General features: G+C 40.0%; 1 protein-coding gene across 1 annotated transcript; it reads right to left on the reverse strand.

The window, feature by feature from the left end:
- Positions 1-5,120: 5,120 nt before the first annotated feature.
- LOC124142910 (NADH dehydrogenase [ubiquinone] 1 alpha subcomplex subunit 9, mitochondrial-like) lies at positions 5,121-15,130 on the reverse strand. The gene is made up of 11 exons (XM_048385857.1): positions 14,997-15,130; positions 13,252-13,431; positions 12,891-12,988; positions 12,630-12,721; positions 12,355-12,517; positions 11,462-11,570; positions 10,391-10,458; positions 9,338-9,414; positions 6,680-6,775; positions 6,148-6,214; positions 5,121-5,633 (listed from the first exon to the last, which is right to left on the reverse strand). Exons 1-11 carry the CDS (start codon positions 15,040-15,042, stop codon positions 5,460-5,462), a joined length of 1,170 nt encoding a protein of 389 aa, XP_048241814.1. The 5' UTR covers positions 15,043-15,130; the 3' UTR covers positions 5,121-5,459.
- Positions 15,131-15,149: the final 19 nt, after the last annotated feature.

Raw genomic sequence — 15,149 nt, forward strand, 5'->3', positions numbered from 1 at the left:
TGGCAAAATACTGCAGTCAAACTGCACAACCACTGTTACTCTTTCTCCAACTGTTACACCATCCCACATCAAGTCACTCGCCTAAAGCTGTCGATTCACGTTATTTGTACCATGTCCTGTAGCGCAACCAACTTGGCAAACACTCCATTGCATGGCTTGCAGTTGCTGCAGTCTGCTAACATCACTGGTGGAACCATTAGTTTCAACTTTTACAATAAAAAAACACCAGCTCACAATAACCAGTGCCAGAGAACTTCAGCTGTTCTTAAATGGGTTCGCTTGTCCCCACATAGCACTTGTGGAATGTTTACTGGGGTAGTGTCACTTGACTAATCAGTCAAATTTATATAAAACACAGTTTTGCCCTGAACAATTAAACATCAATGCATTCGATTGCATGCGTCCTCATCTTTAAACTATAGTTTAGGCCCAAACTATACTTTATTCTATTTCTTAAATACATGCCTTCCTTCTGCAATATCTTATGGATAAAACAATAAAAATTGTAATACTCTCTGTCCTAGGAGTAAAGGATCCAGACTAATGAATACTTACCAGTAGTACGTCACCAAAATCAAATGCTGTAAATCTGGAAATTAATGTGTCTCCAAATTAATATGACTGCTGACCCCTAGCCAAAAATGCGACTTGATATCAATGTGACTCCCCAACCCATCCCCAGTGAAAAGATACATATCCTTACCTTAATCCAATCAAACAGCAAATAGCACTGCTTTTTAGCACTGAGTAGAGCACTTCCGTAAAAACAATAAACTGTGTTTTCCTAAAAACATCACACAGTTTATATGTTTACTCTGTTGACTGGCATTAAGGAAGTTCAAAGACAATAAAATAATTGAACCAACAACAGTTCACTGATTGGTATGAGGAGAAGGTGTCAACAAGCTTGACACGAGTCGGAAGAACTCTTGACCCCAGCAGAGATAACTCACCAGAAGCCTAATGTGTAATTCCTATTCTCTGAATGACTTTGTAATATGTATTGTTACAACTACTGCTCAATAACTGCTGCTACACACCGAACAACACTACAGACCACCCTAAATCTTAAAACCGCACTTACACTAGAATCAATCCTAAATCCACAAAATAAATTAGAAAAATTCAAAGCCTTAGGCATATACCTAATTAAAACAGGACTAATTAGTCGCATTTAAACCCCAAATAAAATATTAAAAACAAAACTACCTAATCAAACAACCACCCAACACACACAGCTCCCTTAGTTCGTCCTCCACCCACTCTTGGCATTCATTCCAAATCTCAAAATCTCAAAATTACTATATAAGCAACCCCTAAAGCCCCCCTCCCGGGTTGCACAAACTCACTTTTCCCCTTTTCAGAAACACAATAAATGGCCTGGCGGGGCCCGTGTGCGACTGGGAGGCTCACATCCAAAACCTAAAAACTAGATGCAGCAAAGACCTTAACACACTAAGTATCTCACCGGCTCTAACTGGGGAGCCTCCAAAGATACTCTCCTCTCACTCTATACAGCACTAATTAGATCAAAACTAGACTACGGCTGTGCCATATTCAAAACCCTAAACAACTCTCTATCTAAAAAACTTGACTCAATACAATACCAAGCCCTTAAACTAATCACACGCACCCAACATGGCACCTCCTACACCTCACTTCAGGCCCTTACAGGGGAAATGCCACTAAATCTACGCAGGGAACATCTAAGCCTTAATTTCTGGGCTGCGTCCCAAACAAAACCTCTCATCCAAAACTTAATTAACCAAACTTAGCCCAAGAAACCAAGCTCTAGCTCGCAAACACCCCTTACTCACCCCAATATCCCAAAGAATAACGAACTACCTCAATGAACACCAAACCCAAATCTTAAACAAAACTGCAAAAAAACAAATATCTTCACCCCTAAACTCAAAATACCCAATATAGACACAACGCTAGCTAACCAAATAAATAAACAAACCGACCCAAACATAGCTAAAACCACCACACTTGCATACATACACGAAAATTGGCCAAAATGGTGTCACAAATACACGGACGGATCTTCAGACCCAATCTCCAACCACACAGGCTTCGGAGTCCATACCACACAACCAGTTAAATCCACACAATCTTACTGACTCCCTAACAACCAATCTATATTCACGGCCGAACTTATGGGCATGGCCTCAGCCCTGCATAACCAACAATCTAAAAACAACAATAAAATCCTAATTCTCACCGACTCCCTTAGTGGACTACAAGCCCTCCAAAACAAAAATACCAAAAACCGACCTAAATTAATAAACCAAATACTTAAAAGCGCCAACGACCTAACAAAAGCAGGAAAACAAATAACCTTCTTGTGGATCCCCGCCCACGTAGGAATTTACGGCAACAAAGCGCCGGTAAAGCAGCTAAATTATCTCTCAAAATACCAGAAATAAGCCTAAACCTACCCATCTCAAAATCAGAAATTAAAAGTGTAAACAAACAAAAAATTACCAAAAAATGGCATAATCAATATCAAAACTCAAATAGCCAAATCAAAAAAGTAATCAGAAAACCACTAGCCAAACCTTAAATCCTACACCCCTCTAAAAAAATTGACAGTTAATTACCAAACTCCAAACAGGACACATGAACCTAATTAACCACCTAAAAAAACTTAAAAGACACACCACAGGCAACTGCCCCCACTGCAAACAACCCGAAACCACAGAACACGCACTCATCCACTGCACCCACTACCAAACACACAGAACCACACTACAATCCAACCTCAATCTATATAAGGCTCCTATTCTAGATCTAATTAAGCGCATCTAAAAACTCATTAATCTACCAATCCAAAATCCAATAAACATACAAACACCCACCTCACCCAGCTCCCTCAGTTCCCTCCTCCACCAACTTCGGCATTTATTCCAAATTTAAAAATTCCCCAAATTCAATATAAGAACCCCCTAAAAGCCCCCTCTTGGGTTGCACACACCACTTTCACCCTTTTTGCAATACACTAAATGGCCCGGCCAGGCCCATGTGCGAAATACGCTACAGTCGGAAAGCGCACGTTAAATCTCCTATATCAGTCAGTCAGTCAGTCAGTCAGCCGTGTGCGACATACGATTGCAGTCGGAAAGCGCATGTTAAATCTCCAATATAAGTAAGTAAGCTCAATAAACAGTTTAGTGTGTATATTCAAGTTGGTATTTCTGCCTTCCAAAGTGAGCAGTAAGGCCGTCTTATTGTTGATAGTCATTTGGAGACATAAATGCAAAGTTAATTAATGCGAGCAAAGACCACTCGAATTTTCGCATTTAATTCACCCTCGCGTTAATTTCAAGATTTACAGTATAACTTTTTCAAACAGAAAAGAGTTTGCGAGTACTTAAAAAGCACAAGCAGCCACGTGAATGCCAGACATGATTACAGACATTTCCAGTATAAAACTACTACAGCCTCAAGCCGGATGCAATTACCTTGTATAATGGAAAACAGCAGGCAAATGAATTTCAAGTCTAACTACATTACTTGTCTTAGAAAACACATGGCCTAATACCTGAAAGTCCTATTTCTCTGTGCTTTACTTCAGGTCTCATGCCCATCTTCAAAGTCACATGCCAAAGACTGGCTACCTTTATAAGTGTATTTGCATTTATGATTTATTGACCTTGACCCTCAATTCAGCCAATCACATGCTTCACTTGTTGGAAATGTCGTGATAACTATAATTATAAACCTCTGATGACGTCACACTACAGTAACAGAAAGTTCTTCAATATGTTGGTAAACTTTCAAGGCAAGCAATATCAACAATGCCCGGGGCGTTCCGGTAGCATGCCTGGGACCTGATGAATACAAATCAGTTCTAATACCTAGGTACCTAGGCATTACAATAACTGTTTCATGAACTTGTCTCTTGATGAGAACACAATTGTGTTTGATGATTAGATTAAAAGTCACTTCTCTTTTTTTCAACATTAAAATTCCATGAATTGAACCTGCAACCTACTGTTTTTGCACTGAGTTACCGGGGCAGTTTATCATGTCATGACTCTAGCTGGTCCATTGCTTCGAGCAAATTCCTTTTATACCACAATATTCTCTACTGTTTGACTATAAGGTATGTCAATGTTTTCTTATTTTTTCTGGTATTACTTGCATTTAAACGGTTTATAAGTTGGATAAAACCACCCCCATGGTTATGGTGGAAAATGTAAAACCTTGACCTCGATCGCAGTTTTACATTTTTAACCAAAACCTTAGGTGTGCCTTGTACAATACTTAACATGTCATACCACCACGGGGGGGTGCAACTCAAAACCTTGCCACTTCATTGCCTCACTCTCATGATGATGTGTACCAAACTTGCCACAACGAAAATATGACATGCTACACACAAGAAGTAAGCCGACTTGACCTACTACTACTTTCATTATACTGTCATCACTTATCATCATGGTCATGTAGATGTATTCACATCTTGAATGACAACATGTATTACTATAAGACTCTAAAAAATATTGCAGTGAAAGTAAGATCACCTTCACTGGGACTTTGACTGTAGATCACTCATGATGTTTCTGATTGTTGCCTTGCCCTTACAATGACATACCAAGTTTCATTGACCTACAACAATATTACACCTAAGTCAATCGCTTTTCTCAGATATGGTTGGTTGGTTGGTTGGTTGGTTGTTTAACGCCGCACTCAGCAATATTACAGCTATATGACGGTGGTCTGTAAATAATCGAGTCTGGACCAGACAATCCAGCGATTAATATCATGAGCATCGATCCACGCAATTGGGATCAATGACATGCATCAACCAAGTCAGTGAGTCTGACCACCCGATCCCGTTAGTCGCCTGTTACGGCAAGCATGAAGACCTATTCTACCCCAGGTCTTCACGGGACTTTCTCAGATATGACCTTGACATGATAGATAATGTCAGGGCTAAGAAGGATGTCTCTTTGGTAAGATATTCATGAGGTGTCAATGCACTGCATGGTCTCGAAAGAACTATGGCACTTAATGTACATGGGACTGTATAATGATGCATTGAGGATTCTTTCTTTTTTTTCAAAACATGTCGCCATTCATTACTATGTTGAGCTATAAATACACAAAAACAATAAGTTTCAATAATTTTATTAAATTATCCTAGTTTTGCAAACCAAACAGCCTCATGAAGGAGAGTTCACATTAGGCTGTGGGTCAGCTTTCTGTGAACATCAGAAAACAGGCCGCCAGTTTCACATACAACAGTCTCATATTTACAGTTACCACACGCTCTTCAGTGATGTCCACAGTGTCAGTTGATTGTAAATCGAGAGATCTGACAAAACTCCATGAGCAGAAGCTGAGTTTTTAACTGGTTCCAAATATTAGCCTAATTTGGCAAAGCTTTTGTTTTAAAGAAGTGACACATTTCACATCTAAGACATAGTTCAACATCCTAAAGCTGATGAGTTTCATGACACAACGGGAGGCGGGACTGGGTCGGCAAACTCCCCGAGGGCCTCGTCATAGTACGCATTCATCCGGAAGGGCTTCAGCTCAAACGGAGCCCGATCCTCCAGCCTCAGCAGGTTGACGCCGAGATCTTCAAGTGTTGGGTTTCCGGTCAGTATGTCGGTGACATGATCCTGCAACAACATGTGAACCAGCTGCAGGAAGTGAAGGAGGTGTGATGCCCTAGCCAGTAATGTCACCAGTACAGCAGCAGGCATGGAAGTAACTATACCTGCACCAGACAAACCAGTTGTCCAGTGTGATGGGTGAGCAACAATTCTCATATTCAGGCACAGGCACAATAACCCATTCAGCCTGGGTCCAATGGCAAGGTACTGGGGCTCTATTCTTACTACCGGTACCCTGAATTGCAGTGTTAGTGTGGGACTTCAGCCACTAGTCAAATGAATTTCTATCTGGAAGCTCTACTGGTCATTATTTTTAACAAAGAGTACTTATGCCTATGTGATGGCAAATACAAGAAAGGATTATTAAATAACTAAATTTCTTTGGCACAGACTGCAGATAATGTTCTTCTTGAATTAGTATAGAAGGCCTTTTAGTCATTAGCCATCACCAGCAGTTAACACATACTAATTATATTTCCAAAACAAACATACACTTGTATAGAGTTTCACTGCAACCTACCTTCTCGATTTTCTCCATGGTGTAGATTGGTGTTGCTGGAGCCATGGACATAGCCATTGTTTTCATTCTGAAATGCAGATATTTCTTTATGACACCTAGAAATACTCATTATATGAATTCCAACTTCAGTAGTATTTGTTAAGAAAATCTTGCCTCAGTAACAGACAATGACATAACCATGATCTACAGAAAACTCAATGCTGTCCTTCACCTTTGATGTTTCTTGACCAAAAGCTTTTTAAAGTGTCCCCATCCTAGAAAAAGGCACATACCAAGTTTATCTTTTCAAAGATCCCAGGTTAGGCATATACCAAGTTAACTGATAAAAGCAATAATACTTTTGAGGGTCTACAATGAACCCTTTTGCTATCTCTTAACCTCTGACTTTCTCATGGGCTATTTGGAAGGATATCCTCTCACATCCTAATCACTGCAAAAATAGACATAATAAAGATCACTGGCAGTGACGGCAATGAATGAAAAGACCCACTTCCTGGAGATGATTATTATGAGATATGAGAGGCAAACATACCTGAAAACTGGAGAAAGATATGACCTCTTGAAGTTCTGGAACCTCATGCATCGGTAGAAATAGTCCACTAAATCAGCCAGATAGTAGCGATGAGGCCTGTGTATACATGCAAAACATACACAAATGACATACAAAGTTTCAAACATACTTGTATCTTCATAAAATGTTACCAGGACAAAGTCTATTTCAAAGCGTCACACATATCAAAGGACATGATCCAAAGAAGTGAAATACTTCAGCATGTGATACGAGAGCACACACTAACCCAACAGCGTCGTATGTTTGCCACATGACATGAGAACACACTAACCCAACAGCGTCGTATGTTTGCCACATGACATGAGAACACACACTAACCCAACAGTGTCGTATGTTTGTCACATGACATGTGAACTCACACTAACCCAACAGCATCGTATGTTTGCCACATGACATGAGAGCACACACTAACCCGACAGCATCGTATGTTTGTCACATGACATGAGAACACACACTAACCCAACAGCGTCGTATGTTTGCCACATGACATGAGAACACACACTAACCCAACAGTGTCATATGTTTGCCACATGACATGAGAGCACACACTAACCCAACAGCATTGTATGTTTGTCACATGACATGAGAACACACACTAACCCAACAGCGTCATATGTTTGCCACATGACATGAGAACACTCACTAACCCGACAGCGTCGTATGTTTGCCACATGACATGAGAACACACACTAACCCAACAGCGTCATATGTTTGCCACATGACATCAGAACACTCACTAACCCGACAGCGTCGTATGTTTGTCACATGACATGAGAACACACACTAACCCAACAGCGTCATATGTTTGCCACATGACATGAGAGCACACACTAACCCAACAGCATTGTATGTTTGTCACATGACATGAGAACACACACTAACCCAACAGCGTCATATGTTTGCCACATGACATGAGAACACTCACTAACCCGACAGCGTCGTATGTTTGCCACATGACATGAGAACACACACTAACCCAACAGCGTCGTATGTTTGTCACATGACATGAGAACACACACTAACCAAACAGCATCGTACGTTTGCCACATGACATGAGAACACACTAACCCGACAGCGTCGTATATTTGTCACATGACATGAGAACACACACTAACCCAACAGCGTTGTATGTTTGTCACAGGACACGAGAGCACACACTAACCCAACAGCATCGTATGTTTGCCACATGACATGAGAACACACACTAACCCAACAGCGTCGTATGTTTGTCACATGACATGAGAACACACTAACCCAACAGTGTCATATGTTTGCCACATGACACGAGAGCACACACTAAACCGACAGTGTCGTATGTTTGCCACATGACATGAGAACACACACTAACCCGACAGCATTGTATGTTTGTCACATGACATGAGAACACACACTAACCCGACAGCATTGTATGTTTGTCACATGACATGAGAACACACACTAACCCAACAGCATCGTATGTTTGTCACATGACATGAGAGCACACACTAACCCAACAGCATTGTATGTTTGTCACATGACATGAGAACACACACTAACCCAACAGCGTCATATGTTTGCCACATGACATGAGAGCACACACTAACCCAACAGCATTGTATGTTTGTCACATGACATGAGAACACACACTAACCCAACAGCGTCATATGTTTGCCACATGACATGAGAACACTCACTAACCCAACAGCGTCGTATGTTTGCCACATGACATGAGAACACACACTAACCCAACAGCGTCATATGTTTGTCACATGACATGAGAACACACACTAACCAAACAGCATCGTACGTTTGCCACATGACATGAGAACACACTAACCCGACAGCGTCGTATGTTTGTCACATGACATGAGAACACACACTAACCCAACAGCGTTGTATGATTGTCACAGGACACGAGAGCACACACTAACCCGACAGCATCGTATGTTTGTCACATGACATGAGAACACACACTAACCCAACAGCATCGTATGTTTGTCACATGACATGAGAATACACACTAACCCAACAGCATCGTATGTTTGTCACATGACATGAGAACACACACTAACCCAACAGCATCGTATGTTTGCCACATGACATGAGAACACACACTAACCCAACAGCGTCGTAGGTTTGTCACATGACATGAGAACACACACTAACCCAACAGCGTCGTATGTTTGTCACATGACATGAGAGAACACACTATCCCGACAGCATTGTATGTTTGTCAAATGACATGAGAACATACACTAACCCAACAGCGTCGTAGGTTTGTCACATGACATGAGAGAACACACTAGCCCGACAGCATTGTATGTTTGTCACATGACATGAGAGCACACAATAACGTCGACAGTGTCATATGTTTTGTCACCTGACATGAGAGTACACACTAACCCAACAGCATCACATGTTGGTCGTATAACATGAGAGCACACACTAATGCCGACAGCATCGTATGTTTGTCACATGACATGAGAACACACACTAACCCGACATGCGTCATATACTTGTCACATGACATGAGAACACACACTTACCCGACAGCGTCGTATGTTTGTCACATGACATGAGAACATACATTTACCCTATAGCGTCGTATATTTATCACATGACACGAGAACACACACTTACCCAACAGCGTCGTATGTTTGTCCCACAGAATCAGGGTTTCTGATGGCCTGGATTACTGCTTCCGCCACATCCGATACCTGCAAAAAAACCTCTACAATAACAGCACATCAAGATAAACATACTAACCAAGAGCTACTTTAAGCATTCATTAAGCTGACATGTAAATACCTAGAGAGATCCAAGCTATCCAGAGCTGACATGTAAATACCTAGAGAGATCCAAGCTATCCAGAGCTGACATGTAAATACCTAGAGAGATCCAAGCTATCCAGAGCTGACATGTAAATACCTAGAGAGATCCAAGCTATCCATTGTTGACATGTAAATACCTAGAGAGATCCAAGCTATCCAGAGCTGACATGTAAATACCTAGAGAGATCCAAGCTATCCAGAGCTGACATGTAAATACCTAGAGAGATCCAAGCTATCCAGAGCTGCCATGTAAATACCTAGAGAGATCCAAGCTATCCAGAGCTGACATGTAAATACCTAGCGAGATCCAAGCTATCCAGAGCTGACATGTAAATACCTAGAGAGATCCAAGCTATCCAGAGCTGACATGTAAATACCTAGAGAGATCCAAGCTATCCATTGTTGACATGTAAATACCTAGAGAGATCCAAGCTATCCAGAGCTGACATGTAAATACCTAGCGAGATCCAAGCTATCCAGAGCTGACATGTAAATACCTAGAGAGATCCAAGCTATCCAGAGCTGACATGTAAATACCTAGAGAGATCCAAGCTATCCAGAACTGCCATTAACATTAACTCAAAAGAAGTTTGACAGACTTACAATAGGAACATGAAAGAATCAGGTGGCCCTTGACTTCTTTTGAATAGTATATGAAAGGCATGGGGAGCAAGCAGATTATAGGAGAAACCTGCTGGCACTATCCTTGTGGCCAGCATTAGAAATTCTACAAGAGCCATGTTGCTGTCATTCATTTACACAAGATCATACAGCCAAGCTAATGTAACATTGAAATATGGCTGAACAAGTATCCTTCTTATTTGAACAATCCGACTGATTCATAATCATGCATAAGACTTACAAAAACAGGCTGCTTGATGGTGGCATCTCCTTTGTGCCACAAAGGCATGGTGCCACGAGCTCTCCTCCCTGCAAAATAGTACCAATACCGATACACTAAATCTCAGGCTAACAACCTGCACGACAAGCAACAACATGAATCATGTTTCCATTTAATGATAATGTTTCTTTGCTGTTACAGTCGAACCTTGTTGTGTCCAACTCATGGGGACCTTGAGAAATGTTTGAGTTATCTGGGGACAACCAACAAAGTGAATTTTCAAAAAACAAACAGATGTTATAAGAGATTATTACCAGGTCTGGACGCAACAATAGATTTCAAGGCGTATGTAAATTTCAGTGCCCAGGCTGCGTCAACTCAGGCCCATCATTGATCCTACTGACCCCATCAAGATTGACTTCACTGTTTAAGTCTTAGCTCGAATAATAGATTCACTAACATTAATCTTATTGATCTGTTTTACTCATTTTTCAATTTTCATGTGTCGTCAGCAGTCAAGTGCTTTTAGCAATATACAACAACATCACGGCAGGGGACACCAGAAATGGGGCAGTCAAGTGAATATTAACAGGGAATTTGACACATCCAGTTCAACAGATCCGAGTATAAAGGATGATAAATATTGAAGGAATTAGCAGGGACCACAAAATCCACTTATTTGCTTGTATTGACGAGTAGCAGCAGGGCAAGAAAGAATTGAAGAAATGCTCATCCTACTGGGCAAGTACATATACATTTCAATCGTATCAATTCATTTTTAATTTTTTTTCAAAAATATATGCAAGTTGATTTCGAACCTAAAACATGTTTTCATCTCTCGTACAATCTAAGTATAAACAACAAAATACATGCCGCTCATATCATGAATAGACGACACACTTGACAACTGACTGTTACAGAAATAAACAGGAAATGTGTTTGCGCAGCAGGTATTGAAATAATATCTACTTGCCCTGCAGGACAAGTTGGGTTAAAGGATTTTTAAAGCCCTGTTCAGCCACTGTTTCCTGCACATTTCCTTTTGGCAAGGCATTATGTAATGTCTAGTCTCTTAATATCCTGGTTACTTACAGACGCTGGCATAGTATCTGATGAATCGGTCCTCTGCCCCAAAAATGTCAGCTGGTCTGAAGATGGTGGCATCGGGGAACTCTTCCCTCACAGCCTCTTCACCAGCATACTGGGGGAGCATACAACAAAGGTGTGTACTTTTCTTAAACACTTCATTTCAGTGACTGAGTGAGTTGGATTCAATGTACATGTAGTTTTAAAGAGTATTTCAGTTACGTCAGAGCAGTTCAGCTTGGTGAGAAAAGTGATGCAGTTCATAAAATTTACCACTTCGTTGAAACCCACGAGCACAGGTATGGTGCTGACAAACCTAGAAACATAATTGGGCAAACCAGGATTTGAATCCGCAATCATAGGACTATGCACACCAATGGGACACAACTTTGCACAGCAAACTGAGGTGCCTTAGATGACTGGGCACCTTTGACCCAACTTGGTTTACAGATGTACCAAACGAACAGTTTAAGCATAATCCCTTTTTCTCCCAGAGCTTGAACTTCTTTCAGTTTCAAATCTCCATTTGAATATCATAAATCCCCAATCCCCACCACAGCTGATTGTAAAGTGACATCACCGTGTACATTTTCCTATCCCTTGCTATTAAGCTTGAAATCAAAACAAATGAAAATGAATTATGTTAGGCAAAGATCTACATTGAAAGTGACAGACACATTAACTTATCATGAAGGAATGGACATATAAAACACTGGATAATCAAGGCCAATAGGGGAAATGAAGTAACTCTTTCAGTCACCTGTCATTCCCACTTTTTCACTTTCATGTTCTCATTATTTCACCGAACAGACAATACCTGTAACATATCTCATCTATTTCTATTTCATGTTTTCATGTGTAGAACTCAAAACAGAAACCCAAATGAAAACCTTCTTCACCTTAGTTTTCAAGAAGCGTGATCCTCCTTTGATGTAAATCTGTTGTGGGTTAGGACTAGCATTGAGTGAAGAGAAGTGGATCAGTCTCTCCACACCATTCTCCCGGGCCAGTCTGGCAACTAGGCGGGCAGACTCCACATGAACTTCATTGTACTTGAAGTTTCTGAAACAATAATGTGAAACAGCAAAGGTAAAAAAAGGTATTTGTAAACCCAAGAAAATTGAGACACTCATTACATCCATTAAATTATTCATCTTTGGCAAGTTAGTGTTACCTTGTTTCCCAGTCTCGTCCAATCAGATTGATGACAACATTGGAGTACTGCAATACCTTCCTCACAGACTCCTCATCTCGGAGGGAGTAAGGCTGGAATACAATACAAGAGTCACTCACTGTATCTGTACAACAGCACATTGCCACATTCAAATGAAACAGGAAGAAAATCTTTCATTGTCTCTTGAGCTTATCAGGTTATTAATCATGTTAATGATGACTATCAAAATCTACCTACTGACCCTAAAACATAAGAACTTACAAAGAACAAGATCTGTCCCAAATCCCCTGACAACTTGAGTCTCTGAATGTCAAGTGGTTCACCACGATAAGGGATGATCACCTGTGACCCTACTTTACCTGAAAATGCAATGACAATGTTAAAAATATTAATTGCACATTCATGTGAAAGTATATTGTCATGTTTATGTTGATACTGAATCTACTTTACATTGACCTAACTTTCTTCTTCATAAACAATATTAAACATGATAAATATGTCCATCGACATAATATACAGAATGTTTAGCTGTTGATATTTTTTCTGTTCTAATTGCAAATTTAAAGATAATTTACTGAACAAATATTCAAAAACTGCTTTGGGATTATTGGAAAAGAATTACCTAGTCTGTTGACAATATAGCGGCCAACAAACCCGGTGGCACCAAATACCGTAGCAACAACTCCACTGAATGAGGACCTTCCTCCACGGCCTCTCTTGTAGGAAGCTAGGTTGGTACTTTCATCTCTCTTGCTGATGTAAACTGCACTAACCAAGCGAGGTACTGTTGCCTTTCCATGCCCTACACATATACAAAAAGGAAATACAAATATGTCTGCATTCACAGTAGAGCACAACATGACAAGTAGCTCTGAATAAATATGCATATTAATGTTTCATTTTTTCAGTTGTGAGACTGACCAAATTCAAAAGTCACCAATGAAAAATAGAATACATATATAAGACTCTCAAGGCTCCTAAACACACTACAAGTAACATGCACTATAACATCATAAATCATTACTGGCTTGCGACCAATTATTGCCGAGGACCAATTATCGTCCAACACCCCATTATAGCGCACATGAACTGACTTAAGTCTTTCCCATTTTCATTAGAAGGGAGAAATATTTACCTGAATAGATGTGCAAAATTGACTCTTTATCACCAAATATTAAAAATACCCGAAAAGAGCTGCCTGCTTAAATATAGTGACGATAACTAGTATAGTTAGCAATACAACTGTAACCCTTTTTTCCATGCACTGAAATAAGTGCATTTGCTCATAATTTCACAAAAATTAATAGTAGTACTGTAAACTTTAATTCCAAATATTTCAGAAATAACACCGAAAAATGGTGATACCTGATCAGTGGCCAGGATGCTTTTACAACTTCTAGTTCCTTTGCTTTATAGTATGAAGCTATATAATTGCAGGCTCGATATTATTGCGGTAACGAAAGATCTTATACCACAGCCCCCTGTCAACTGTTTACTTATGCAAACCTAAGCACGATATTTCATCGCTTGATCAAATACAGGACTCATTGCAGTATGTCACAGATGCTTGTGTCACAACACAAAAGAGTGATACCTCGATAATAGAGTTGCCCACCCTTGAGTCGCTAATGACAGGTACTTTGTTAGCCAATTTTAGAAAATAAGCATTAATCAGTCCTAATTGATGTGTCATAAAAGTTGAACAAGAACAAGAAACATTTGCATATGAAATATTTAATAGGTTAGTAAGCGTTCGCCATTACGATCCATTGGAAATTAACTACAGCGATAATATAGCGTACCATGCTACCTCGTAACAGTTTACAATATTCCAATGATCGACAATGATCAAATACATTAATTACATTTGCATCAATGATCTGCTGATGTATGTGTCAAAAATAGGTAATATTACACTGGATATAATACAGAAATACTTAGGCCAATACACTACAATCAGCTACCTCACAACAGGATAAGTTGCACGATTAGTCCTGTTTCAAGCGGACATGACTGTCATAAACACCAATATTCACTCCATACATTCTGTACCGTTAACAGTTTTTGAAAGTGAATCTAGTCCAAAACCCAGAACCAATTGCGCAATGGTGGAAACTTCAAAATTGCAGAAGGTTTTCCTATACAGCATCAATATCCATTATCATAACGACGAGTGATATAAACAAGAAAGCTTCAACCGGTGCAGTGCGCTAAACGTGTTGGAGGTCAAAGGGACGGTACCCTTGATTATTATTACTTTGGTAGATGGTTATCAAAAGTAAGAGTAAATGTGATAACTGTTATGCTTATGAGCATTTTCACCGACATTTCAGTTGCAACTGACAACACAAACGATAATAAACTTACGCCCAACTTGGACGACAGTTTTGGAAACAGTGGCAATCGCCGCCATATTGCCGACACTCAAATTGCATTATGGGAGGATCTTATTTCATGTCAAACGTATTTTCGTGTGTAACCTATTACGTATTGATCTGTAAAACTGAAGTTCAAAATAAA

Source organism: Haliotis rufescens, unplaced genomic scaffold (assembly GCF_023055435.1).
Source record: "Haliotis rufescens isolate VD_foot unplaced genomic scaffold, xgHalRufe1.0.p SCAF_6, whole genome shotgun sequence".
Classification (NCBI taxonomy): domain Eukaryota; kingdom Metazoa; phylum Mollusca; class Gastropoda; order Lepetellida; family Haliotidae; genus Haliotis; species Haliotis rufescens.